General features: G+C 37.5%; 1 protein-coding gene across 1 annotated transcript in view; it reads left to right on the top strand.

Moving 5' to 3' along the window:
* LOC106082285 (protein timeless homolog) overlaps positions 1-25,656 on the top strand; it is a 960,087-nt gene that overhangs the window by 126,265 nt on the left and 808,166 nt on the right. The window contains exon 6 of the mRNA XM_059362476.1: positions 24,059-24,182. Coding sequence (XP_059218459.1) covers positions 24,059-24,182 — 124 coding nt within the window. The remainder of the gene's footprint in view (positions 1-24,058; positions 24,183-25,656) is intronic.

Raw genomic sequence — 25,656 nt, 5'->3', positions numbered from 1 at the left:
AACCCAAACCCAAACGACCTAAATCAATAGAAGTCCCCATGCAAAATTTCGAGCGGCTAGTTTCACGCGTTCGACCGATTCACGCTATCGGCCAGCATTAATATACACATGTGGACATACAAATAGATGTAAGTTTTTTTTAATCAAACAGAAATCTTAAAAATAACTCTCATCAAGCACATAATTAACATTAAATCTGGCAATACTGCTCTTAAAAAAAAGAAGAATCCCTCTAGTTTAAACGCTTAAGGCTAAAACATTACGCGCATTGAGGAGCGTTGCAATGAAAAATGCAACTCTGCAAACAAATGTCAAAAAATCAACTCGCAAAAGTTAAACAACTTTTAAATTTGGCGACTAAAAGCCCTACTTTACGTGTGGGAGCACAGAATGACGGTCGCTTTCAAACGTCAAAGTTTATTTCTTTTTACTTTTCCACGTCTCCTTTGTGGGATTTGTGTACAGAGTTGCATTTTTCACGCGACGGTCAAAAACAAAACTTAACGCTCTCATTCTGTTTTGGCCTTTATAGTAGCAAATGTAGATACGTTTTTTTTTTTGGTTAGAAGCTTTCTGACGTTGTCAGTGAAATTGGTGCGTTCTGTTTAAAGTAGTGAAATCTCAAGTTTGTAATATTTATAATCAAAAGTTAGTATTAAGGTGAAATCAACTTAATTGGGAATAAATGTTAAGTTAAATTTAATTTATAACAATGTTAGATAGGTCGCGGACATCATAGCAGTGAAGAAGAAAGAGCCCTAGTTCAGCAGCTTCGAAGAGAAGGAAACAACTTTACATAGACGGCCAAATCGTTAGGACGGTCTTGAAAGAAAAACTCTCTAGTTACGGATAACTGTATATTAACTTTAGCTAAACGAGAGCCATTCAAAATGTCTAAAGAAATTTCGAAATGTTGTGTCATCCGGAACGGAACGATGGAAATTGGTGTCTGCAAAACTACCAGGTAGATAGCTGGGAAAGTTCCTTTACACTGACAAGCAAACTTGAGGAAAAGGTTAGGTTTGCTTGGCTTATAAAACATGGTATGGACAAGAAGTAGAGAAAGTGGTGAAATATCTATTGAACCGACGAAGTAAAAGTCAATTTGTTCGGTAATGATGCAGAATATCAGATTTATCAAAAAACGTTTAAACATGGAGGAGTAAATATTATGAGATGGAGCTGTTTTTCTTGATAGGTAGTAGGACCGATACATCTTGTTTAAAACACAATGAAAGAATTGGTTTACAAGGATTTATTGGAGACAGTTATGCTACCATACGCTGAGGAAAATATACCACTTGTATAAAGATTTCAACAGGATAATGCTCGAAATACTCATTTAAATTGGTGTGTGAATGGTTTTGGGATCATAATCTGATGGTTGTTGGATGGTCAAGTCAGTCCTCCGAACTTAATTCCATTGAGAACCTTTGGGGTGAACTCAAACGACAAGTTTCTAAGCTTTCCTGCGTCAATAAAAAACAATTGGGGGAAACTATTCCAAAAGCATGGTAAAATATACAGGTAGAGATTAGCCGTAAGTTAATTTCATCCATGCCTAAGATAATTGAGGATGTTTTTAAAATAAGGGTGGATAGCCGGGTATTAACTGCCTGGTTTGATGTTTATTCAAAACACTAACACTCATGTACTAATTACGGTATTATTTTTAAGTTTTTTCATATGAGAAGTTTCTCCCTGTTCCTCAATAGAATGTTCCCGGGTAAATTTGCACGATAAAGCCCGTAAAGCAAACATGCTAAATGTGTTAAAAATCGTGTTGAATGAATTGGCTACAGCATGTCTAGTCGCGGAAGCCATATAAATAAAGTGGTGTTCTATCATTAAACAGAATTTTGAGATATAGGTAAAACCTTTCCAAATCATTGTTCATTTTTTATACATTGCCATCACCAAAGGATCAAAGGTATATTATCGTCGATTTCCAACCATACACTACCTATGCCTATTCTTGGTCGTCGTTAAATTCTGGGACAATTTAGAGATGTCCGTGTGTCTCGCAGTTCTCCTAAAAACAAGGAGTGCTTTTTTGGAGCCTTTACCTTGTAGTTTTTTCTTTTGAACTCAAAAAGCAAAATACCAAATAAAGTGATCGATTAAGGGTAACCTGTGCCGACAAAACTTTAAAAGTCGGATGTAGTGCTTTCAAAGAAATTCAATTGAGTATTTTTGGTCGTAGTATGAGATCAGTGAACTAGGTGGGCATTTATATGTACATAAAAAGAAAATCGGTTTCAATGACGTTATTAATTGATCCAATTAAGTTTTTAATTGAAACTGCTTCAGTCACGAAAATGATAATATCAATCATGGTTTTTGAAGAAGTAATTGCAAAAATGTTTAATAAAAAATTGCATATTCAATTAAAAAAATTATCGGAAATTTTGAAAATTTCTATTAATTTTTTAATTGATCCAATTAAAAGAATTATTCAAAATATTCGAAATTTTCAATTAGTTTTTTAATTGACCTAATCAAAAAAATTATTAAAATTTTTTGAAACTTATATTCGAAATGCGGTTCGTAGAACCGTCTTCTGCGATGGGATTGCTATAAATTTACCGAAACGTGGGACGCTTGGAGCTTCCAAACCTCCTTCCAGTTATATCGTAGCAGACGATAAGTAATTCTGTGCTTGAGTAAATTCAATTGAAGGCTACATAACAGATATAATAAAAGAAGGGGTATAGGGTCTAACATCTTCACGTAATTCAAACAAAAGTAAAAAATTTCAATCACGATTGTGATTGAAAATTCTTTCAGTTTCAATTAAAAAATTAATTGAATCAACTAATTTTCTCATTCAAAAATGCACGGATTTCAAAATTATTGAATTAATTATTTTTTTTTTTAATTAAATATTTTTTTTTTTAATTAAATATTTTTTTTTTTGATTGTGTGGAGTTTACTCTAAAAAATTAAAAGGTTTGCGCTTTGTTTGCCTGTTTTTTCCAAGAAGGCTCCAATACTGCTGAACCGATTATCTTGAAATTTTCACAGATGGTATAGTTTGGCTCCTCAGTGTACTTCATTACATGATATACCTCCCCTCACCCAATTTTCAAAAACGTCAGTTCCCGGAGATGGTTGCATCGATTAAAGCGAAATTGGTATACCACCTTATGTTAACCAAAAACACAAAATTGATATAAAATGTTGGGGTCAAATCCCGTAGGGGGACACCACTCAAAAAGACATGTTTTTATCAAATGAATGTTATTTAAAAGTGGAGTACGAACTTAATATAATAATTTTATCCCAAGTGTAGGGTGGCCCGCACAATCCCCAAAACCCACCCAAAAATTACGTGTTCACCGATAGTGACAATATGGGTATCAAATTTAAATTAAATAAAAATTTGGGATCGAATCCCAGGGAGACCGCTCTTTTGCAAAAACCAACCTCAAACGGGCATGCAGGCAGATGGGAACAATATGGGACTCAAACGAAATGTACTTGATCCTTTGAGATCTGTTCCCAGGCGGGTCCCCACCCCAAAATTATGCCCCAAATGGACATTTAAACCGAGCGGGACAATATGGAACTCAAAGTAGAATACGAAACTTATACAAAAATTTGGGCCGATTTCGGGAAGGTCGCTCCACCCCGAAATTATGATCCAAAGGGACATGTATACTGGACCAAATGGGATTCTAGTGGATTTGCGATTCTATTTGGAGTTAAATATGAATATCAATAATTTTTAAATTTGGACCATGTCAAAAGGGAGCCGCAAACAAGTAAGGGTGTAGGGAAGCACACCTCAAGCGGATTTTTTGTAGGGATTTTCCAGCAAACAAAGAACGTTGAAAATCACACCATAAATGAAGATTTGGCAGCCCAAACAATTTTTCGAAATGCCGAGTTGACCAACATTAGGGCCACCTAAGCCCTTGAAATTTTGCATATGGTCTCGATAACACCTCAGCTCTAGCCATTTCAAATTCCAAGGAGTTGTCTATCCGTTCTCAAACGGCATATATTTTTCTAGTTTTCGTTTTTTTTATTGCCATGGTGTCGGCAAAAAAAAGAAATTCTGAAATTTTAAAATTTTTGTTTTCAATAAATTCTCGAACGAGTACGGTCGGAACAAAGCTAGATATAAGTATATAGGTGTCATATACACCGATCCCACGAATTGAGGGGTTGGTTTTGTTATGGTTAATTTTTTCTCAAATCTAAGACCGCTTATAAAAAACGAGGTTAAGATGTGTTTTTCGTTTTGGAAATTTGCAAATTTACCCACTGTGTTACGCTGTGAAGAGCCTTTTGCAGAAACCATTGTTACTTATTGCTATTGACCAAAACTTCTGGAGTAATTTTGTGGGTTTATTTCAGGACTCATCGTCACTTGCCTCATTCCCCTTGGCCTTGTAGCATTGAAAACAATTGCTAAAAAAGGGAAGGGAAAATCTTGCAAATTGTTTTGGTTTCCTTAAAATGACTTTGTGAATGACAGAAATGAAGCACTCTGAAAATGTTGTCAATTCAAAAAAGGAAAAATGTATATTTTAGCATACTACACCCAAAAAAAAAAAAAAACAAAAAATTACTGAAGTCTGAAAAATTTTACTATTCAGGGAAATTTGTGGCGAAATTTTTTATTTTGTCGATAGCACTATAAAGAAAGATATCTGTTTGAAAACGTCCGACTTCTATAGAAGGCTCAAATTTTCGAACAAGTAAGACAAATCGTAAAATATGGATACCTCTGCGCCATTTTCGCTTATACATACTTGATTTTGTAGCTCGTATTAGAAACATAACATTATTATTTATTTATTTATTATAATTAAAAATTACAATAAACATTAAAAACCTAAGCACTAGCGACTAAAGTTATCGGCTTAACGTTGATTTATATACAGATATATAAAGGGTGATTTTTCAACTATTATCTTTTTGGCAACACTGGTTTAAACAGTTCAAGCACGTTTCGTGCTTTGTTTCACTGTCAAACATCTTCAGTTAGGTCTATAATTTAACCATGATTCATCTTACAAACGAACAACGCTTGCAATTTATTGAATTTTATTATAAAAACGCGTGCTCTGTTAAGAAAGCTCATTGTGAGCTTCATCCACTTTACGACGAAGCTGATTTGTGGCTCAATCAGTACGTAAATAAGCGGAATTGTAGATTTTAATGTAAAGATCAGCCATAAGTATTGCAGTAGCTACCTACGCATCCAGAAAAAGCCACAGTTCGGTGCGATTTATGGGGTGGTGGCATCATTGGACCGTACTTCTTCAAAGATGATGCGAATCGTAACATAACTGTGAATGGTGAGTGCTATCGTGTGATGATATCCAATTGTTTTTTGCCCAAACACAGGAACTTGACTTGTGGTATGACATGTGGTTTCAACAAGGCGGTGCACATGCCACACAGCACGCGTAACAATGGACTTATTGAGAGGCGAATTCGGTGAAAATTTTTTTCACATTCGAGAGCGGTCCATTGCCCGCCTAGATCGTGCGATTTAACGCCTTAAGACTATTTTTTGTGGGGTATGTTAAAGCTTACGTCTATACGGACAATCCCGCTTCAATTGAGGAATTGGAATACAACATTGAAACACTTATTCGTGAGATACCGGCCGAAATGTTTTAAAGAGTATGCCAAAATTGGACTAAGTGGATGGACCATTTGAGGCGCAGTCACGGTCAACATTGGCATGAAATTATCCTCAAACAATTAATTATATGGACCGCACTATCGATTCAAATAAAGATCGCATGCATTTTTCTGAATTTTATGACTTTTTTTAACTTTCCTATAGTTATATATGTACAAAGTGGAAGTATTTGTATATGAAGTAGTAGCATTTAGAGCATTTATACTGACGTAGAATATTCTTACATTTTTTATAGCTTTTTCAAAACTTTTGATAGGTTAGGTTAGGTGTAAGTGGCAGTCTGCCATCAGACTCACTTAGACGTTTTCGTCCATTATGAAACCACAGACACGGAAGAAGGAAGATGCTTTTTAGTTCCTACCGTTGAACCATCCAGATCGCTTTAAAAAGCCCAATAACTTGCGAATGTTCACATCCGCTAAATCAAACAGGTTCTCAAAGAAATGAGATCCTAATGTGGAACTCCTTCTAACTGCTAGTGCGGAACACACACAGAAGGTGTTCTATAGTCTCTTCTTCTTCGATGTCCCTACAGCTTCTGCAAAAGTCGTTGCTGGCAACCTTCAGTCTGTCAACATGTTTTCCCAATTAGACAGTGACCTGTCATGATGGACGCAATGATTAAGACGTCTGTTCTAGCCAATGACAGCAATGCAGTAGACCTCTTCAAGTCTAGATGAGCTTCGGAAAACATAGTTTTGGAATGCTCGCAGCCCCCTCTGTGTGACCATCTATCATTCGTTGTCCTTCGGGCATGTTCCTGAAAACTTAGCTTACATGTCGCTAGAGGCATACCCACATATTCCAGTGTCCCTGGAGTGTGTAAGGTAGTTCCTAGTCTCGCAAGCTCGTCTGCTTTAGAATTTCCTGGGATATCTCTGTGGCCCGGCACCCAGAACAGGTGAATTTTGAACTGTTCAGCCATCTCGTTGAGAGGTCTGCGACAGTCAGGGGCTATTTTTGAGTTCAGAAATACGTTCTCCAAAAAACTTTTGATAAAAAGTACCAAAAAAATTCTCTGAATTTCCTAGGTCACCAACCAACTTTTACAACCAAATAATATTTTTTTAATAAGTTATGACCATCTAGCTTTGAAAATTTGATGCTTATGACTTTTTAAATTTTTACAAATTTAATTTAATTTTATTTCATAATTTCCTGCACAACAGGACTTAAATCTTACAGATTACAATACAGGCTTATGTACACTAAAATCATTTCGAACTTAAACTAAAAATGATAGAGAAAAAAATTTTGAGGTTTACATATTATAATGAATAAAAGATAATTTAAAAAGTCTTTAAAACATCAAAACGATTCAATAAAGCGAGATAAAAGTTTGCAACAAGTTTTTAAACGATAGACCCTATGAAATACTGTCATTTATACAGTAGACTACGATCTGAGAATCCTACGATACTAAAACAGGGAATCGTATCACACGAAGTCGAAGGATTTTCGTTCTATTAGATTGTCATCCTTGTTGCTGAATACTCTAAAAAGGTTGGTAGAAACATATCTTGGGCAAAGATCCCTGGAGATCGCCTGTCTCGGCAACAGCATGCATATAGTAAGGACAAGTCCACTGAAACAGCCCTTTACGACCTAGTCGCCCATATAGAGGGCTCTCTTGTTTTTAAGCAATATATTGGGTTGCCCAAAAAGTAATTGCGGATTTTTTAAAAGAAAGTAAATGAATTTTTAATAAAACTTAGAATGAACTTTAATCAAATATACTTTTTTTCTAAAGCAAGCTAAAAGTAACAGCTGATAACTGACAGAAGAAAGAATGCAATTACAGAGTCACAAGCTGTGAAAAAATTTGTCAACGCCGACTATATGAAAAATCCGCAATTACTTTTTGGGCAAACCATACAATTCAAGCAATATACATTTCTTGACATTGAAGGTGCTCTCAATGATGTAAAATCAACGTCAATCATGAAAGATCTGAAGTGTCTAGGCATCAACACTACCGTAAGAAAGTTTATTCATTACTTATTACTAAAAAATGCATTACTACAGGCTTGGGATCTGTAGATCTACTAAATGTGCCAGCAGCGGAGATTCTCAAAGAGATGTACTGTGTCCTCAACGTTGGAAAATAGCCATTAACAATATATTATTTTATATCTGGAAGCCAAGGTGTAAAAGTGGTAGCGTATACTGATGACGTGGCTATTGCGGTTAGGGGAAAGTTCCCCAACACTTTTAGGGATATACTTCAGGAAGCTCTAAGTACGACGGCGCAGTGGGCTGCCGAAAGCGGTCTAAGCGTAAATCCGTGTAAGGCAGAAGTAGGATATACAAGTTACCGACAGTTGCACCTGTTTTTTTGGGTGGAGAGAATGTTCCATTTACTGATGGCGCAATATACCTGGGTGTTTTGCTGGACAGGAAATTGAACTCCAAACACATTTTGGATAGGGCAAGAAAGGCAACTCATGCCCTATACAATTGCAAGAGGGTTATTGGCTAAAGTTGGGGGGTTTAAACTGCGTGTCATGCACTAGGTATGTACTGCAGTTGTCATACCTACAATACTATATGGTGTTGTGGTCTGATGGACGGCGCTTCAAAAGTCCACATACTGTTCAATACTGTTCAAAGGATGGCTTGTTTGTGCATCACAGCCGCACTGAGGAATACGCCAACTGATGCACTATTTAATGCTTCACAAAATGCCTCTGGACTTTTTGGCTTGAAAAATTCCAGCAACCACTCCTTTGAAGCTAAGGGAGTTTACTCTTTGGACATGTGGCGACTATGGACGCAGTGTCATCCTTGATACAATGTTCCAGGCAGTGTGGATTACCCACCCTGCCTCAGCTGCTTTTTGATAAAATGTAATGTTCCACTGTTCCTGAAAGAAAAAATTGACCGGCTGTGAAAAGGAGACCCCTTATACTTGAGTTTAAACTCATTGATATGTGAGAAGAAGCACCTGTTCCTTTACGGAATTTTCATGGGAAAATTGTGCATCGAGATGCATCGTTCCAAATTTAGGTTACAACAATTTCGATAGCTCCATTAATGGGTATTTTTCTACCCAATTGTCGTTAATGGGTTAATTGATTACAGCTGCAACATTAATCTTTTTCATTAAAATAACTCAGTTATGATAGTTATTTTTTTTTTAATTCATGTTTAATTCAAATTGATTGTCATCTTGAAACTAGAAATAGTATGAAAGTAGAGACATTTTTTTAATAATGACAACATAAGATCCAAAAAGAAGAAACTATCATCGATAAACATTTTTTAGTGTGTATACTTTTGCGTTCATTGTTTGCCTTTGTTATCATTCATTGTACTATGTGTGGGTCCTACGGTCCCTCCAATTCATCATCTCCTTACTCAGCTGGGGCTTCTTTATCTAACCTCTTGCCAATTGTTATTCAAAACTATCAATTTATTCATTTTCTCCCCCTTCGCCATCTTCATGAAAACATTTCGAATGTTGCCTGAATGAGAGAGCCATTGGAATCTGCTTTCTCAACCCCAGAGCAAATAAAGTTGGAGTTTTTGGCCTTTTTATACCCTCCACCATAGGATGGGGGTATGCTTATTTCGTCATTCTGTTTGTAACTTCTCGAAATAATCATCTAAGGCCCCATAAAGTATATATATATTCTTGATCGTCATGACATTTTAAGTCGAACTAGCAATGTCGGTCTGTCTGTCTGTCTGTCTGTCTGACGACAGCACGCTAACTTTCGAAGGAGTAAAGCTAGCCGCTTGATATTTTGCACCAATACTTCTTATTAGTGTAGGTCGGTTGGGTTGTAAATGGGCTATAAAGGTCCACGTTTTGATATAGCTGCCATATAAACCGATCTGGGTTCTTGATTTCTTGAGCCGCTAGAGGGCACAATTCTTATCCGATTTGGCTGAAATTATGCATGGGGTGTTTTATTATGACTTCCAACAACTTTGCTGAGTATGGCTTAAATCGGTCCATAACCTGATATAGCTGCCATATAAACCGATCTGGGATCTTGACTTCTTGAGCCACTAGAGGACGCAATTATTATCCGATTTGGCTGAAGTTTTGTATGAGGTGTTTTGTTATGACTTTCAACAACTGTGCTAAGAATAGTTCAAATTGGTCCATAACCTAATATAGCTTCCATATAAACCGATCTGGGTTTTTGACTTCTTGAGCCACTAGAGGGCGCAATTATTATCCGATTTAGCTGAAATTTTGCATGAGGTGTTATGTTATAACTTTCAACAACTGTGCTAAAAATAGTTCAAATCGGTCCATAACCTGATATAGCTTCCATATAAACCGATCTGGGGTCTTGACTTCTTGAGCCTCTAGAGGGCGCAATTATTATCCGATTTAGCTGAAATTTTGTACAACGGCTTCTCTTATGACCTTTGAATTGTCGAAAATGGTACGAATCGGCTTAAAGCCTAATGCAGCTCCCCTATAAACCGATCTCCCTATTTTACTTCTTCAGCCCCCCTTACTAGATTTGTCTGAAACTTTACACAATAACTTCTACTATGATCTCCAATATTCAGTTCAATTATGGTCCGAAATGAACCATAACTTGATATTGTTCCAATAACATTGCAATTCTTTTCTTTTATCCTTTGTTTGTCCAAAAAGAGATACCGTGGCAAGAGCTCGACAAATGCGATCCATGGTGGAGGGTATAAAAGATTCGGCCTTACCGAACTTAGCACGCTTTTACTTGTTTCATTTCATTTCGTTTTTTTTTTGTTTTGGGTGTTTTTGGTTACTGCTCTTCTGCACTTTATCTTTGGCTTTGTTTAACTTGCAAATGGTGCTACTCTGCACCAGCGTTGCGATGCATGCCTTCATGGCTTCCCCAAACTGGAGTGAGGTTTTAAACAATGTCTTAAGTTTTGCATTGTTAAAAACATAATAAACCGAAAAAGCAAATTTTATTACTTGAATAAATAAAGTTTGTTGGATTCCTACGACGCAGATTGATGGAATGGAGGAAACAGTTGACAAAATATAAGTCAGATTAAAAATGTAAAGATTCCTTAGGATAGTTTTTTTTGTTTTTCTTTACTGAAGTCAGTAAATGTGACTGCTTTTATTAGGGGTACTTTAAAATTGGCTTTCTGGAATTGGCAAACAAGATTTAGGTATTTTCTACAAATTATATTTGTTAGAAAAATAAAAGAGTTAAATTGATGTTAAGGGAGAGTTTAAGCTTTTTTTAATATTTGTATTTATGTCAATTCGATAATCGATTTTCTGCTTAATTGAGGTAAACATTTTTACTCCATTTTTACACATCAAGAACCTGAACAAGATCATGCACTTCTGGTTTCAAGACGCAATAACATCCACAGAGTATTCCAAGAACTGAACTCTCCGTTCAAAAATACAAGATTGTATGAGACAATTGAGAAGTGAATAAAACAGATAACTAGACACCAAGCCAACGAGATGAGTTAATGCAAAAAAAAGTAAGAGTGTGCTAAGTTCGGCCGGGCCGGATCTTTTAACCCTCCACCATAGATCGCATTTGCCGAGTTCTTTGTGCGTTATCTTTCTTTGGGCAAACTAAGAATAATTAATAAGAATTGTTGTGCTATTGGAGATATATCAAGTTATATTCCGATTCGGACCATAAGTGAATTAAACATTGAAGACCTTAGTTGAGGTCATTGGTTTATATTTCAGTCCATTCGGTTAAGAATTGCTCCTAACATGGGCTTAAGAAGCATACCGGGGAGATCGGTTGATGTGGGAGCTGTATGATCGATCTATAGATCGACTAAGACCAAATTGGTCATGGGAGAAGCCGTTGTACAAAATTTCAGCAAAATCGGATAAGGACCCCTAAAGGCTTACGAAGTCAAGATCCTAGATCAGTTTATATGGCAGCTACGTCAGGTTATGTACCGATTTGATCCATATTTATCGCAGTTGTTGGAATTCATAACAAGGTTAGGTTAGGTTGAAAAGAGGGTGCAGATATTAATCCGCCCCATGCAACTATTGACATACACCTACGCCAATAATCGGCTTGTTGTGCGCTCTAAAAACTTTAAAGAACTTCTAAAGAGAAAGTTTTAATTTAGGAATTCCGTGCTACTTACAAAATCCTTAATTGTTTTCAAAACCACTCCCCTAAGTTGGTGCATATCTGGTATTGTGTCTCTACCTAAGTGCCGGTATCTGTTAGACGCGAAAGCCGGGCAATGACAAAGAAAATGCTCCATCGTCTCATCATCTTCCCCGCATGACCTATACATGCTATCACTTGCCGCACCGATTTGATAGCATGTGTCATAACAAAATACTTTATGCTAAATTTCAGCTAAAACGGATAAGAATTGCATCCTCTAGTGGCTCAAGAAGTCAAGATCCAAGGTTTAAATGACAGCTATATCAGGTTATGAACTGATTTAAGCCATACTTAGCACAGTTATAGGAAGTCATAACAAAACACAAAAAGATGAGAATTGCTCCCTCTAGTGGCTCAAGAAGTCAAGACCTAAAATCGGTTTATATAGCAGCTATATCAGTTTATTAACCGATTTAAACCATACCTAGCACAGTGGTTGAAAGTGGTACCAAAACAATTGATGCAAAATTTCAGCCAAATCGGATAAGAACTGCGCCCTGACAGCTATATCAAAACATGGACCGATTTGGCCCATTTAATGGAGTCTTAGACGCATATTTCGAGGTGCCACCAACAGAATGACGAAATTAGTATATCCCCCATGCTATGGTGGAGGGCCCTTGAGAATAATGAGAGATCGATTCAGGTTTCAGTGATTTCACGTTGTGTAATACATGTATTTGGAAACATTTTGCTTCAGATAAAGTATTTTTTTTTTCGTCTGCTTTCGTAGTACGAAATTCATACGAAGGCAAAGTGGTTGATTTGAAAAAACCATGGGTAAACACACACTCGCGTAAGATTTTTATATGAGAAAATAATCAGTTTGCAAAAGATTTGTGTAATCACTTCATGTCAGCAAGACGCTTTCCTATGACTCAGTGTACAGCGAGTAATTTTTTATATCTCACTGTAGCAGGGATAAATTCGAGATTAAATTGCTTCCATGCACTGAAGGGTGGTTGTTTTTCAAAATTATCTACTCAACAACAACATGGTCGTTTTACTCTATCTTCTGTGACTCGCTCTCAGTAGTCTTGAAATACAACATCATATGGGTTCAGTGTTCACGAGTTCAGCGAAAACAGTTACAAATGAATGGTTTTGTGCAGGCCTTTGTTACATATGTAAATGGATTTTAGATAAAGCTTAAATATAAACCGATCTCACAATTCGATTCCGTGAGCCTCTAGAAGATGCAAATGGTATATGATTTAATTGAACATTTGCCCAATGATTTCTAAAGCTTTTTTGATAGCTTTTGCTCAATTAATATCGGCGGTTTCAGTGAGAGCACGGTGGGCCCAATAACCAGTTTCGGAGTCAAAAGTCCATTTTAAAACTTTGCAATCTTCGAAAAGTAAATGCGGATTTTTGCCTATGATTTTGGAAAGCCCAGAAACAAACAATTGGACCTGGGTGGCAACTTTGTATTTAGAAATCATCCGGTTGTTGATTGTTTGGTTTTTTAAAGCAAACTATGAAAAACAAACATTTAAGTATCAAACAGAATTTAAAAGTGTATTATAATGAAATCAATATATAATGCTCGTACAGTTTAAAAAAATTAGGGAAGCTTGTTAAACTGTTGCTGTAGATCATAATTTTGTGTGCTACACTGTGTCGTCTTTAGTATGCAGTTTACGTAGTTTTCTTCATGTTTTTTGAAGCACAACTTTGTACGACTGACCTCGTTCGACTAAATTTGTATCGGGTAAAAGGTAATTTTGTATACTTTTTTTTTATTAAACTAACTGAGTCCGGCTCGCTCCGCTGTGCCCGATAATGCTATGTTGAGGAAGACTACTATAAATTTGGAAATATCTGCTAAAAATTCTGAAGAAAATGTATTCCAATTTTTCTGTGGAAATTCCTACTCTCAAATATCACTTATTTAAACCCCGCATTACAATGGTCCGTAAAAAGTTATGTTTGGGGATGAAGTGTACATTCAGAGTCTTCGTCCCAAAAGTGGAAGTCAATTTCGTATTCTACTCCAAAAGACCTTCCATTTAAGATCGATATTGCCATAGTCAGTAAAAATGTTCGATTTGAGAGGTGTTTTGGGTGTTGGGTGACCCATGAAACACTTAGATCCACAATTGTATATCAGATTCGTTTTCTACTCTCAAATACCTTTAATTTGATACCCATATTGTAGAGATCGGTCTACGCTTGACGGTTTTTGGAGGTGGGCGGCTCTCCTAGGCACTCCACCCCAGATTTTGATACCAAGATCTGGTGTTTTTGAAAATTAGGGTAAGGGGGATAGTCCGCCCCCATTCAATTATGGTATGATTCGGAGCAATGAATTGAATGTTGGAGACCATTGTGTAAAATTTCAGCCAATTCGGGTAGGAATTGGGCCCTTCATGGGCTCAAGAATTAAAATCGTGAGATCGCTGCATATAGGAGTTGTTTCGGGCTACAGACCGATTCAGACCATTTTTGACACTTATGTTGAAAGTTGTAGGAGAAGCCGTTGTACAAAATTTCAGCCAAATCGAATAAGAATTTCGCCCTTTAAAGGCTTAAGAATCGGGGTTATGAAGTGATTTCGAACATACTTGGCGTAGTTGTTGCGAGACGAACAAAACACTTTATCGAAAATTTCAGCCAAATTAGATAATAATTTCGCCCTTTAGAGACTCAAGAAGTCAATATCCCAGATCGGTTTATATGGCAGCTATATCAAGTTTCGAATCGATTTGTACCGTACTTAGCACGGCACTTGGTAAAAGTCATAACAAAACACCTGATGCAAAGTTTCAGCCAAATCCGATGAGAATTCCTGCCTCTAGAGGCTCAAGAAGTCCAGATCCTAGATGGGTTTAAATGGCAGCTTTATCAAACCATGACCGTTTATAGTTAATAGCCTCACTTTTGTCATTCCGTTTGCAATACATAGAAATATCCATTCCTGACCCTATTAAGTATACATATACATTCTATCCATGTCTGTCTGTTGAAATCATGCTACAGTCTTTAAAAATAGAGATATTGGGCAAGAACTTTGCTCTGGCAAACTTTGTTCGAATCAGCCTAAATCTTGATATAGCCCCATATTTTCAGATCTACCGATTTAAGGTCTTAGGCCCTTTAAAGGCACATTTATTAACCCATTCCGCTGAAATTTGGGACAATGAGTTGTGTAAGGCCTCTCGATATCCTTGTTTAATACGGCCCAGATCGGTCCATATTTGGATATAGCTGCCATATGACCAATCTCTCGATATAAGGTCTTGAGCCCACAATAGGCGCATTTATTGGCCAATTTCGCTGAAATTTGGGGAAGTGTGTTGTGTTAGACCTCTCGGCATCCTTGTTTAATATTGTCCAGATTTGGATATAGCTGCCATCTAATGGAAGGATCTCCCGATTTAAGGTCTTTGGCCCATAATAGGCGAATTTATTGTTGAACCCAGGCGTTCGTCGTCATAGGCGGATGCGCCACGGTGGCCTTGTTACCATCAACTTTTTACCTCCATTCACTAACAAGCTCTCCTTAACCGATTCTTTCCCCACCATTTGGAAGGAAGAGATAGAGATAGTAAGTATTGATCTGTTTCTCATTGAGTTTTTCCAGAATTTGACGCAGTGTGAATATCTGGTGTATAGTTGATTTCTGAAACTGCATTGGTAGGGCCCACTTATCTCGTTACCATTTAATTTTAATCTTTCACGCCGTACGCTCGAGAGCAGCTTGTATGCGATAGAAAGGAGCATAGTAAAGGAAAGGAGCGTACCGTGCATAGTATACTGAGATTCCAATCATTGGCTAATCATTCTTCTAGCCATATCACACTGTCGAGATGATGCATTCGCCTTATCAGAGTGTTGCCGCCGGACTAAAATGATGATGAAATGATGTAAACTTTTCGGCTCCAACTCCTTTGTTGTTCTTCAGTCGGGGCAATACTATTGTACATGAACCTCGTTCTGACTAAGCCGTAGAAATTATTAACCATTATCAGGGACAAGTTTAATGGTATCCTCATCGGATACCAGCAGCTGTGAAATCTGTTCTTTCTATATCCTCAGCATACCATACCAGATTTTCGTCTTTGTCTCCGCAGGAGAATGTTCCTGTACCAAAGCCATCAGTTTGGTTTTTCATTCTTTGGAAACATTTCCCAACTTTATTCTGTAATCTGTACATTACGATTCGCCCAGACTTAAGTCTCTTTCCCCTTTCTTTCTGCCGAATAGACGTTTCTACTCTGCCGTTTTCTACTGATACATCTGTTTCGCTTGGCGCTCGGCGACATCAGCAGGTAATAATTTCAACGGTGGTTATCCCCTAATAATGCTGGCAACATTTGTGAAATACTATGCCGTGCATCAACTTTTCCCCCATTCGTACTCTTAAACTTCTCAAATATCACTAAGTGCTATTGATATGTGAGAAGTTTGTCTCTGTCCCTTAATTTATTGTTCATAGTCAAATTTGCATTTGCTTTTCGCAACTCCTGGTCGTACCATAGGTCTATTAGGCACAATCCATTATCGGACGTTCTCATGTGGAGGTAAAATTTTTTGACAATCGGGCCAAAGATATTCTTCCTCCCTTTCGTGGCATTTAAGTATCCTAGCAAGAATTTAGGTCATGTGCGGTGTAGCGTTCACATGTTCTCTCTAGGCACTTATGAAATATGTCCTTGGTCTTTTCTTCCTTGTGTTCTGTCAAGGCATGGACACAGATAAGACCGATATTAAAGAAATTGACTTTAATTGTAGCTAGTCTCTTATCCACCGGAGTGCATGTGTGTGTTTCAGTCTCCCACTAACCGCGAGTCAAACACTTGTCTCGTATCATGGCAGCTAGGTACAACGCGTCGCCTTTCGGCATTGTTGTCATGCCTGTCCCAATTCATCGCACTTCGTGTAAAGCGGCAATGTCGGCATTTTACTTTCATCCAATAGATATCTGCAAATAGTCCGGACTTTAAGGTGAAGATGCGCATATCATGGTCCTTACTTCGTTTGTGGAGGTCGTCAACATTAGGGAAGACCTCGGGCTACTGATTGTGGTCCTGACTGGTCATAAAAAAGTCAGGTATTTGGTGTAGCGTTGCAAACAGGGGACTAGGCGTGATGCAGGGTTTGTAGATTTACCCTGAAATTGCGGGAACAAGTCACAAGGTGAGTGAACACCTTTTACGTGTTTGGATTCTCTACAGGCTTATTGCCCTCTTGTCTCTCTGGACTACTTCAGGAACATAAAATGGCCTATTGGAAGAAACTCTCATCGATAAAACCTTTTCACTTGTCCCTGCTCCCATCGTTGTCTGTGCGTTGTTTCCGTGCCATTATCTATTTATTCTACTCTATTCCAGAGCGCTGCGTAAGAAATCCATTTGCATTCTTATGCGCATTTTGGAAACCCTCTTCATATTTGGTTGTGGTCTTTGTAGACCGGTCTTTATATTAAATTAGTTAAATGTTTATGTGTATTTATGGCCCTTTTAACAGATGCCCAATTTTTTGTGAGCCATCGCCATATTACTTTAAAGTTCAAACTAAACAACGAGCCCGGAGGTACTGATCCCATTTTTGTTATTTCTTTCTTAAGAATTACTACCACTACTAAATTTCCCATGAGCATTCTATTAATGAACAGTAGATACTTCTCTCAGTAGATACCGAGTCCGAACATGGTAGGCTACCTCACAAATGTAGCTAGCATTAGTAAGTGGAAACCGCTGAAAAACTGTCTGATGTTTGCACCGAGATTTGAAGCCAGGCGCTCGGCATCATAGGCGAACATGCAAACCTCTGCGCCACGGTGGCCTCCTTCTTAAATGTTAATACGTCTCCAAACAACTTTAGGACAAAATCTAGAAAGGAGACAAGACAACCCTTAATTAGCATTTAATGATGATCCCCTTTACCCTCTTTCTCAACCCATCACGACAGCGGTGGAACTCGCAAAGCTTGCCGTTTGAAATTTTGTGCAGATACTTTTTAAAAGTTGATACCAAACGTGCTCATTTCAGTACCATACGGTATTGATACAACACCGTATGATATGGATAAAACATAAAATGATTTGTACCATTTGGTACTAGCCATATTACAAAACTGGTATTGGTTTTAATACCAATTTGTCATTGGTGTTTGCACCAGACCGTTGTTGGTTTTAGTACCAAACCATTATTGAACATTTCACCCCCTATTGAATCAAAAAATCATTGAAAATAATTTTAATCTAATTTTATTTCGATTATTTACAAAAAGTAATGTTACACCGTGACCAACCTCAATTCTTTGTATTCAGCAATTGATTCCCAGAAGTGGTTTCTATATGAATACACCAATGCGGCATCGTTTTTTTATTTTATTTATTTGTTCAACAAATATTTTATAATGGCGTCAATATTTTAGGTACAAAGCCCAACAACATTACTTGCGAGATGACAAGAATACAAATGTGACGCCGTCAATTCTTAATAGCCTCCTTTGTCTGGTATTGAATTGATGCCAAATGGTATTAAAAATATTTGCTAATGACGCGAACAAAATAATACCATGCGGTATCGGAAAAGTATCGTCATACTTCTATTAGTGTAGAAACTGCAATTCTTGTCCGAAATTTTGCACGTAGTGTTCTGTAACAACTTTCAACAATCGTGCTAAGTATGGTCTAAATCTATTTATAATTTAGAATTTGCCTGATATGGTAAAAATAATTTATGTTGAATTTTTTATCAGAATCCATGGTGGCGGGTTCCAGAGATTCGACCCGGCCGAACTTTGCATGTTTTCACTTGTTAAATGATCAGTTTGTGTCTTGCCCATTCACTTACCCCCTATTTCTTTAATCCACCAGCCAGACGTTGAATTCATCATCACCTTTTAAATCATTCATTAGACCATGCTTCAATTAAATCATTTCTTCACGTGTCTTGATTGAATGTCCTTTTTGCTCTCCATTTCGTTTTCAATGGTCTTTAAAAGAAACATAAATAGACCCTTAAACTTAACAATTCGCCTTTTCGCCTTAGACAGGGATAGAAGCCTTGATAACTGTTATTTCATGGTGCTGATGTGTGAGTGTGTGTGTGTGCCAATTTATTTGCTTCATTCAAGGGTTTTAAATGAACGAATGAATGGCCCGATGTGTTTCACATTTTATAAATAGCCCGCTTCAGTGCTCATTCGATGCTCTTTAACACGGTCATTTACCTTCGTTTTGTTTTCAGCGTGTGTAAGTGTTCCCGTCTAATTCTATTGAAAATTAAATCCAATTAAAAATTCCCTTTTCAATTCAACCATGGCGAAAACATCCATTTTGGTTTGGCTTCATCTTCAAGATTCCAAGGGACGAATGAAAGCTTAGATGTTCATACATGTGTGTGTGTGTGTGCGTGAGTGTGCGCTCGTGTATTTCTGTATGGAGGTATCCTTACATATTCCAAATATGTGACTGACTGGCTTCCCATGTGAATGAGTCAATCCTTCGTTAGTTGTCCTTTGAGAAGAGCCGCTGTTTGTTGATGAAGTTGTTAATGTTGCTGAAGATTTTTTTGTTTTTAGTTTTCCTTTAAATCCTCCTTAGACATGTTTTGAGTTGTGTTTCCAGGTTTTGTGTTGCATGTATGACGATGGCCGTGCTTACAGTATGTATGTGTGTGTGTGTGTGCTTTATTTCCACTTGAAAAATTTTAATTTCGTTAATGAGTCCTGTTTTCTCGCAAGTTGACTTGGATTTTCTTGCTCTTTGGTATGTCTCAGAATACAAGAACTTCACACTCCAGAGCCAAGACAGAAAAGGATGAGCGAAAACTAAAGCTAAGATATTTTCTGTTTCTTTAACTGTTTTTAATCTCCTGATAGTCCTTTGTTTTACACCTCCTTGGGACTTTCACCTATCCCGTCAGCCAGGTACCTACTTAGTTAGTTAAAGAGTAGTCGTTGATTCCAATACTTAGTCTATGTGCCCTTTATGGCTATGGTGGTAATGATGAGGATTGAGATGTTAAAGTCCTTGTATGTCTCCTAATTATGTAGAATAGTTAATTGTATGGAAATAACGAATGTGTTCTGAATATTAAATTAGGATAGGCCCGCTTAGTATGGACGACATTGAGTTTTAATTTTGTGAATGGTTGTATTTTATAGTGAGCTTGAGACCCCTTTGTTGTATTGATGGTTAAGATTTTCCTTACGGTTAGAATTCACCAGAAATTAAAACTCGGAACACCCTTATATACTGTTATATTTGATCAGTATGTACTGTGGTTGCCGGTTTGGAACTACAAGTTGCTTAAACTAAAACCCTTTTTAGTGCAATCAGTCAGGAGATGACACACAGTGCGGCAAACGGAGAAAAAAATGGAATCAAGTCCACAGCTTTCCACCTGTTGATCTGAGCGGTAGAAAATGTTCTAGACAGGTGTTGAGGATGACATTGGTTAGGTTTAAGTGGCAGTCTGCCATCAGACGTACTTAGACGTATTCGTCCATTGTAAAACGTCAGGAACAGGAGAAGGAAGATGCCTTTTAGTCCCTACCGTTGAACATTTAGATCGCTTTAAAAAGACCAACAACTTGCGAATACTAAGGAACAGGGGCAAACTTCTCACATATCAATGAGTGCAATGTGATTCAAATCCAAGCTCGGCCTTTTTAAAACCAAGTCCAAACGGCGTGTCGCAGTGCGACACCTCTTTGGAGAAAAGTTTTTACATGGCGTAGTATCTCACAAATATTGTCAGCATTAGGAGGGGAGAACCACCGCTGAAAATTCTTTTACTGATGGAGGATTCGAACTCTGGTTCAGCGTCATGCGTACCTCTGCGCTACAGTGGCCTTACGAATGTGCACATCCGTTAAATCCGATAAGTAATCAAAGAAATGAGAACCTAAAGCGGAACTCCTTCTGACTGCCAGTGCGGGACACACATCCACTAGATGTTCTGTAGTCTCTTCCTCCTCGACGTTCACACAGCTTCTACAGAAGTCGTTTATTCCAACCATACGATCAGACAGTGACCTGTCATGACAGACACAATGACCGAGACGTCTGCTCTAGCCAACGGCAGTAAAGCGGTAGACCTATTCAAGTCTAGATTGGGCCATATAACTTTAAGAAAGTTCACAACTCGCACTTTGTGACCATTTGTCATTCGTTACCCTTCTGGCCTGATCTTGAAGACTTAGCTTACGTGTCGCTAGACGCATAAACTCAAAAAATTTTGAACTTCAACACTAGTTTGAATGATCAAAATTTGGTAAACATAGCACGTCCTATGGCGCCAAAGAATTATATGCTTGCTACGAGTTCAATAATTTTATAACAGCTACGAAATTGTTTTTACAGAATATTAGTTCACGTTAAACCTACCAACACTGCGATAAAGTTTGTCAAATTGCTTAATTATCAGTAGCCGTTCGCTGTAGGCGAAGATAAGCCTTTTCGTACTATTTTGCTCTTTTTGGTACCAAAATGTACGAATTTTGAATGGGTTTTTTAGTCACCCATTATATATTTCATTCTTGTACCTACATGCCAAATTTCAGCCCTCTAGCTCCATCTGTAAAGTAAGTACTAAATGGTACCAAAATGTGCGAGTTGTCATTACATTATTTAGTCACCCATCATATTTTTCCTAGTTGTACACTGTATGCCAAATTTCAGACCTCAAGCTCAATATGTAAAGAAAGTTCCAAATGGTACCACTTTTGGTACCAACATGAACGAATTTTGAATAGATCATTTAGTCACCAATCATAAAGTTCTTAGTTGCACCTACATACCAAATTTCAGACCTCTAACTCCATCTGAACAGGAAGTACCAAATGGTACCAAAATGTGCGACTTGTAAATATATTATTAAGTCACCCATCACATATTTCTTAGTTGTACCTACATGCCAAATTTCAGACCTCTAGCTCTATCTGAACAGAAAGTAAAAAATGGTACCACTTTTGGTACCAACATGTACGAATTTTGAATAGATCATTTAGTAATCTATCATTTATTTCTTACATGTATCTACTTGCCAAATTTCGGACCTCTAGCTCCATCTATAAGGAAAGTACCTAATAGTACCTATCGAACAGAGAGTACAAAATGGTACCACTTTTGGTACCAACATGTACGAATTTTGAGTAGATCATTTAGTAATCTATCATTTATTTCTTATATGTATCTACTTTCCAAATTTCGGACCTCTAGTTCCATCTATAAAAAAGGACCAAATAGTACCAAAATGTTCGAATTGTGAAAATATTATTTAGTCGCCCATCATATATGTCTAGGATTTAGCAAAATGCCCCATTTCAGACCTCTAGCTCAATCCCAATTAATCTCTTCACCTTCATCCTTTTGCGCCAGATGTCTTTAAAGTCAAATTTCAAATTATCGCCCTATAAAAAATTTAACCACTTCGTAACTTTTTATACCCACCACCCAAGCATGGGAGTGTCATTCCGTTTGCAACACATTTGTCATTCCGTTTGCAACACATCGAAATATCCATTTCCGACCCTATAAAGTATATATATTCTTGTCCAGCGCAAAACTTTGCACAGATTCTTTTTTTGTCCATAAGCAGGTTAAGTTCGAAGATGGGCTATATGGGACTATATCTTGAGCCCCCATATAGGCCGATCCACCGATTTAGGGTCTTAGGCCCATAAAAGCCACATTTATTATCCGATTTTGCTGAAATTTGGGACAGTGAGTTATGTTAGGCCCCTCGACATCCTTCTTCAATTTGGCCCAGATCGGTCCAGATTTGGATATAGCTGCCATATAGACCGATCTCTCGATTTAAGGTTTTTGCCCCATAAAAGGCGCATTTATTGTCCGATGTCGCCGAAATTTGGGACAGTAGTTTGTGTTAGGCCCTTCGACCCAGATTGGTCCAGATTTAGATATAGATGACATATAGACCGATCTCTCGATTTAAGGTTTTGGGCCAAAAAAGGCGCATTTATTGTGCGATGTCGCCGTAGTTTGGGACAAAGAGTTGTATTAGGCTTTCGAAATTTTTCTGCAAGTTGGCCTAAATCGATGCAAATTTGGATATAGCTGCCATATAGACCGGTATCTCGGTTTAAAGTCTTGGCCCCAAAAAAGGCGCATTTATTATCCGATTTCACTGAAATTTGACACAGGCTTTTCGACATCCGTATCGTATAATGGTTCAGATCGGTTTATTTTTAGATATAGCTACTAAAAAGACCAATATTTTGTTATACACAATTGATCTATGTCTTGTTTTGTCTTATTAGTATTAGGTCCAAATTATTTCGATATAGTTCCTATGGGACATATGGTTTGAATTTTTCACCGGATTTTGACGAAATGTGGTTTTCATATATACCCGAGGTGGTGATTATCCAAAGCTCGGCCCGGCCGAATTTGACGCCTTTTTACTGGTTGTTACTTTTTTATTACCTAAATGCACAACTTTCCAAAAACTCTTACTGTCACCCAGCTAAAGTTGCCACAGTATACCTAAGTTCCAAAGTAAAGGCTTACAAAGAATGTACCAAATAGTACCAGTTGCGATACTAAACTTACTATTTCTCCCTTTTCCGGTACGATTTTCCAAACATGTTCACCCAACCTTATTTTTCGAGACTCTCTTTAATTTGAGCCCAATAACATAAATCTAGCCCTTTCTGCTCGTTTCTATGTTCCAAGACCAACATTCGTGCAACTTTTCATGATTCTAGCTTTAGCCGTTTGGGTTGGAAGATGATCAGTCAGTCAGTCAAGCAAGTAAGAGATTTTCTTTAGATATTTGATTTACTAAAAAATTTCTTTGGTTGTCTTCATGTCAAGGTTCCACTTGAAAATGAGCCTTTTTATGCCAAACAATGCCTCATTGCGAAATATCTTTGGCAAGAATAAAAATCTTCTTCTAGAAAATGGTTTCTACAAAATTTCGTTTAATTAAAACGGGCATTAAGAGGCAACGCTAAATATTCTTAGAATTTTGTACGAATTTTATTTGCTTTGGCGTAGAAAATTATTCAACAACAACCACTGTTGGAAATTCTTTCTGTATCATGTTGGCAACTGACATCCGTGTTTCTGAGGACATTAAAAAGATGACGGTTACTTAGCCCCATTCCAATTGGTTGCTTTTTCCGTGTCTTTGTTGTTGTGCGCCGTCGTGTCGCATAGTTCTCTAGTCTAAAGCATTATTTAAGTGCAAACATTTCCTTGCAGTTAATTTCTTCTTATTTTCTTGTAATTATTACAGCTTTCAACATTTAATTTAACATTTTCTTCCTTTTATTTTCTACTCAACATTTGCAGTGAATCGCTGAGCGTACAATGTTTCCATTGGGTCCTGACACGTATGCAACATCATATGGACATGATTGTGAGCGACAAAAAGCAAGCTCGTCCCTGGGCCAAACGTTTACATGTTGCACTACAGGTAAGTGTATCGTTAGAGCGTTGAAGCACGTTCTCAGAACGTCGTTGTCAGGTGATTGCATTCATTACAAAGCGTATGTCCTTTGTAGGTATAAATTCACAGGTTTTTCTTCTTCGTTGGCTTTTCTATGTCTGAGTAGAAAGGAGTTATTTGGCCTGTTCTTCTTTTTTCGGTGGGGAATTTTAGCAATTTTTTGCGACGGCGTAATACTATTTCACAGGAGCATAAAATTTCCTTAGAGCAAAAGAATTTCTATGCAATGAGAGACACCTTAACATAAATCTTAATCAGCTAATTTAATTACGAAAATATTGCAAAGTTTTCACTTAAAAACATATCCGGAGTAGAAAACTAAGTAATCATGATTTTTTTTTCATTTCATCAAAAAAGAGAAGGCAAAATATTTTGTATTCTGAAGTTGTCTAAATTGCTTATTTGGTTCGCAACCTTTTTTAAATGCATATCCTTTCCGATAAGTTCATATTGCAGATAGTACGAATTTATCCACTATATTATAAAGGAACAGCATGAATACTTGTCTCAAAACAAAGAGTGCTGCTCAATTTATGTTTGCCCAATTACTGCTGAGTCCGAATGGCTTGCCACAAAGTGACACCTCAAGTTGTTTACTAACGAGGAAAACTACGATTATAGTAGTATTCGCGACATGATTCGAAACCGGGCCTTCAGCGCCATAGGCGGACATGCCTAGCTCTGCATTACGGTCGCCTCATCATATCGATGATTTGATATAAAAAGGGCATAACTCATTTTTTTCGAAATGGAATTTTTTGTTCATTCTGAAAGACAAGGCAGATGCACCTTCCTTTGAAATTTAGTTGGATACAGGTGCAAGTAACATAGTTATAATGAATTAGGTCTGTGTCAAGTTTTTCCTTCTCCTCTTAAGTAACTAAAAATTGAGTTAGGCCCTTTTTATTTTAAGCCATCGATATAGAAATATAACCACTATATAGACTAGCCACCGTATGCGCTTAGCATGTCCACCTACGACGCTGAACGCCTGGGTTCGAATCCTGGCGAGACCATCAGAAAAAAATTTCAGCGGTAGTTTTTCCTTCCTAATGTGGCAGCATTTGTGAGGTACTATGCCATGTAAAACTTCTCTCCACTGCGGCACGCCGTTCGGACTCGACTATAAAAGGAGGCCCCTTATCATTGAGCTTAAACTTGAATCGGACTGCACTCATTGATATGTGAGAAGTTTGCCCCTATTCCTCAGTGGAATGTTCATGGACAAAATTTGCATTTTACTATGTAGACTGATTCTTCGATTGACCTTTGGCTGAAATTCGATGACTATAGGAAACCTTCAGTTACAAAAACGGGGCAAACTCCCACATATCACTGAGTGCACTCCAGGGATGGCAACTTAGGGCTTTTCGCACTAGATTTGACGCTTTTTAGATCATCAAAAACCCGAAAGTTACCTCCTAGTGCCTAAAGAAAAAAT

Source organism: Stomoxys calcitrans, chromosome 2, assembly GCF_963082655.1.
Source record: "Stomoxys calcitrans chromosome 2, idStoCalc2.1, whole genome shotgun sequence".
In the NCBI taxonomy this organism is placed as follows: Eukaryota; Metazoa; Arthropoda; class Insecta; order Diptera; family Muscidae; genus Stomoxys; species Stomoxys calcitrans.
The sequence above is the reverse complement of the archived record's forward strand: the minus strand, read 5'-3'. Positions and strand labels throughout refer to the sequence as shown.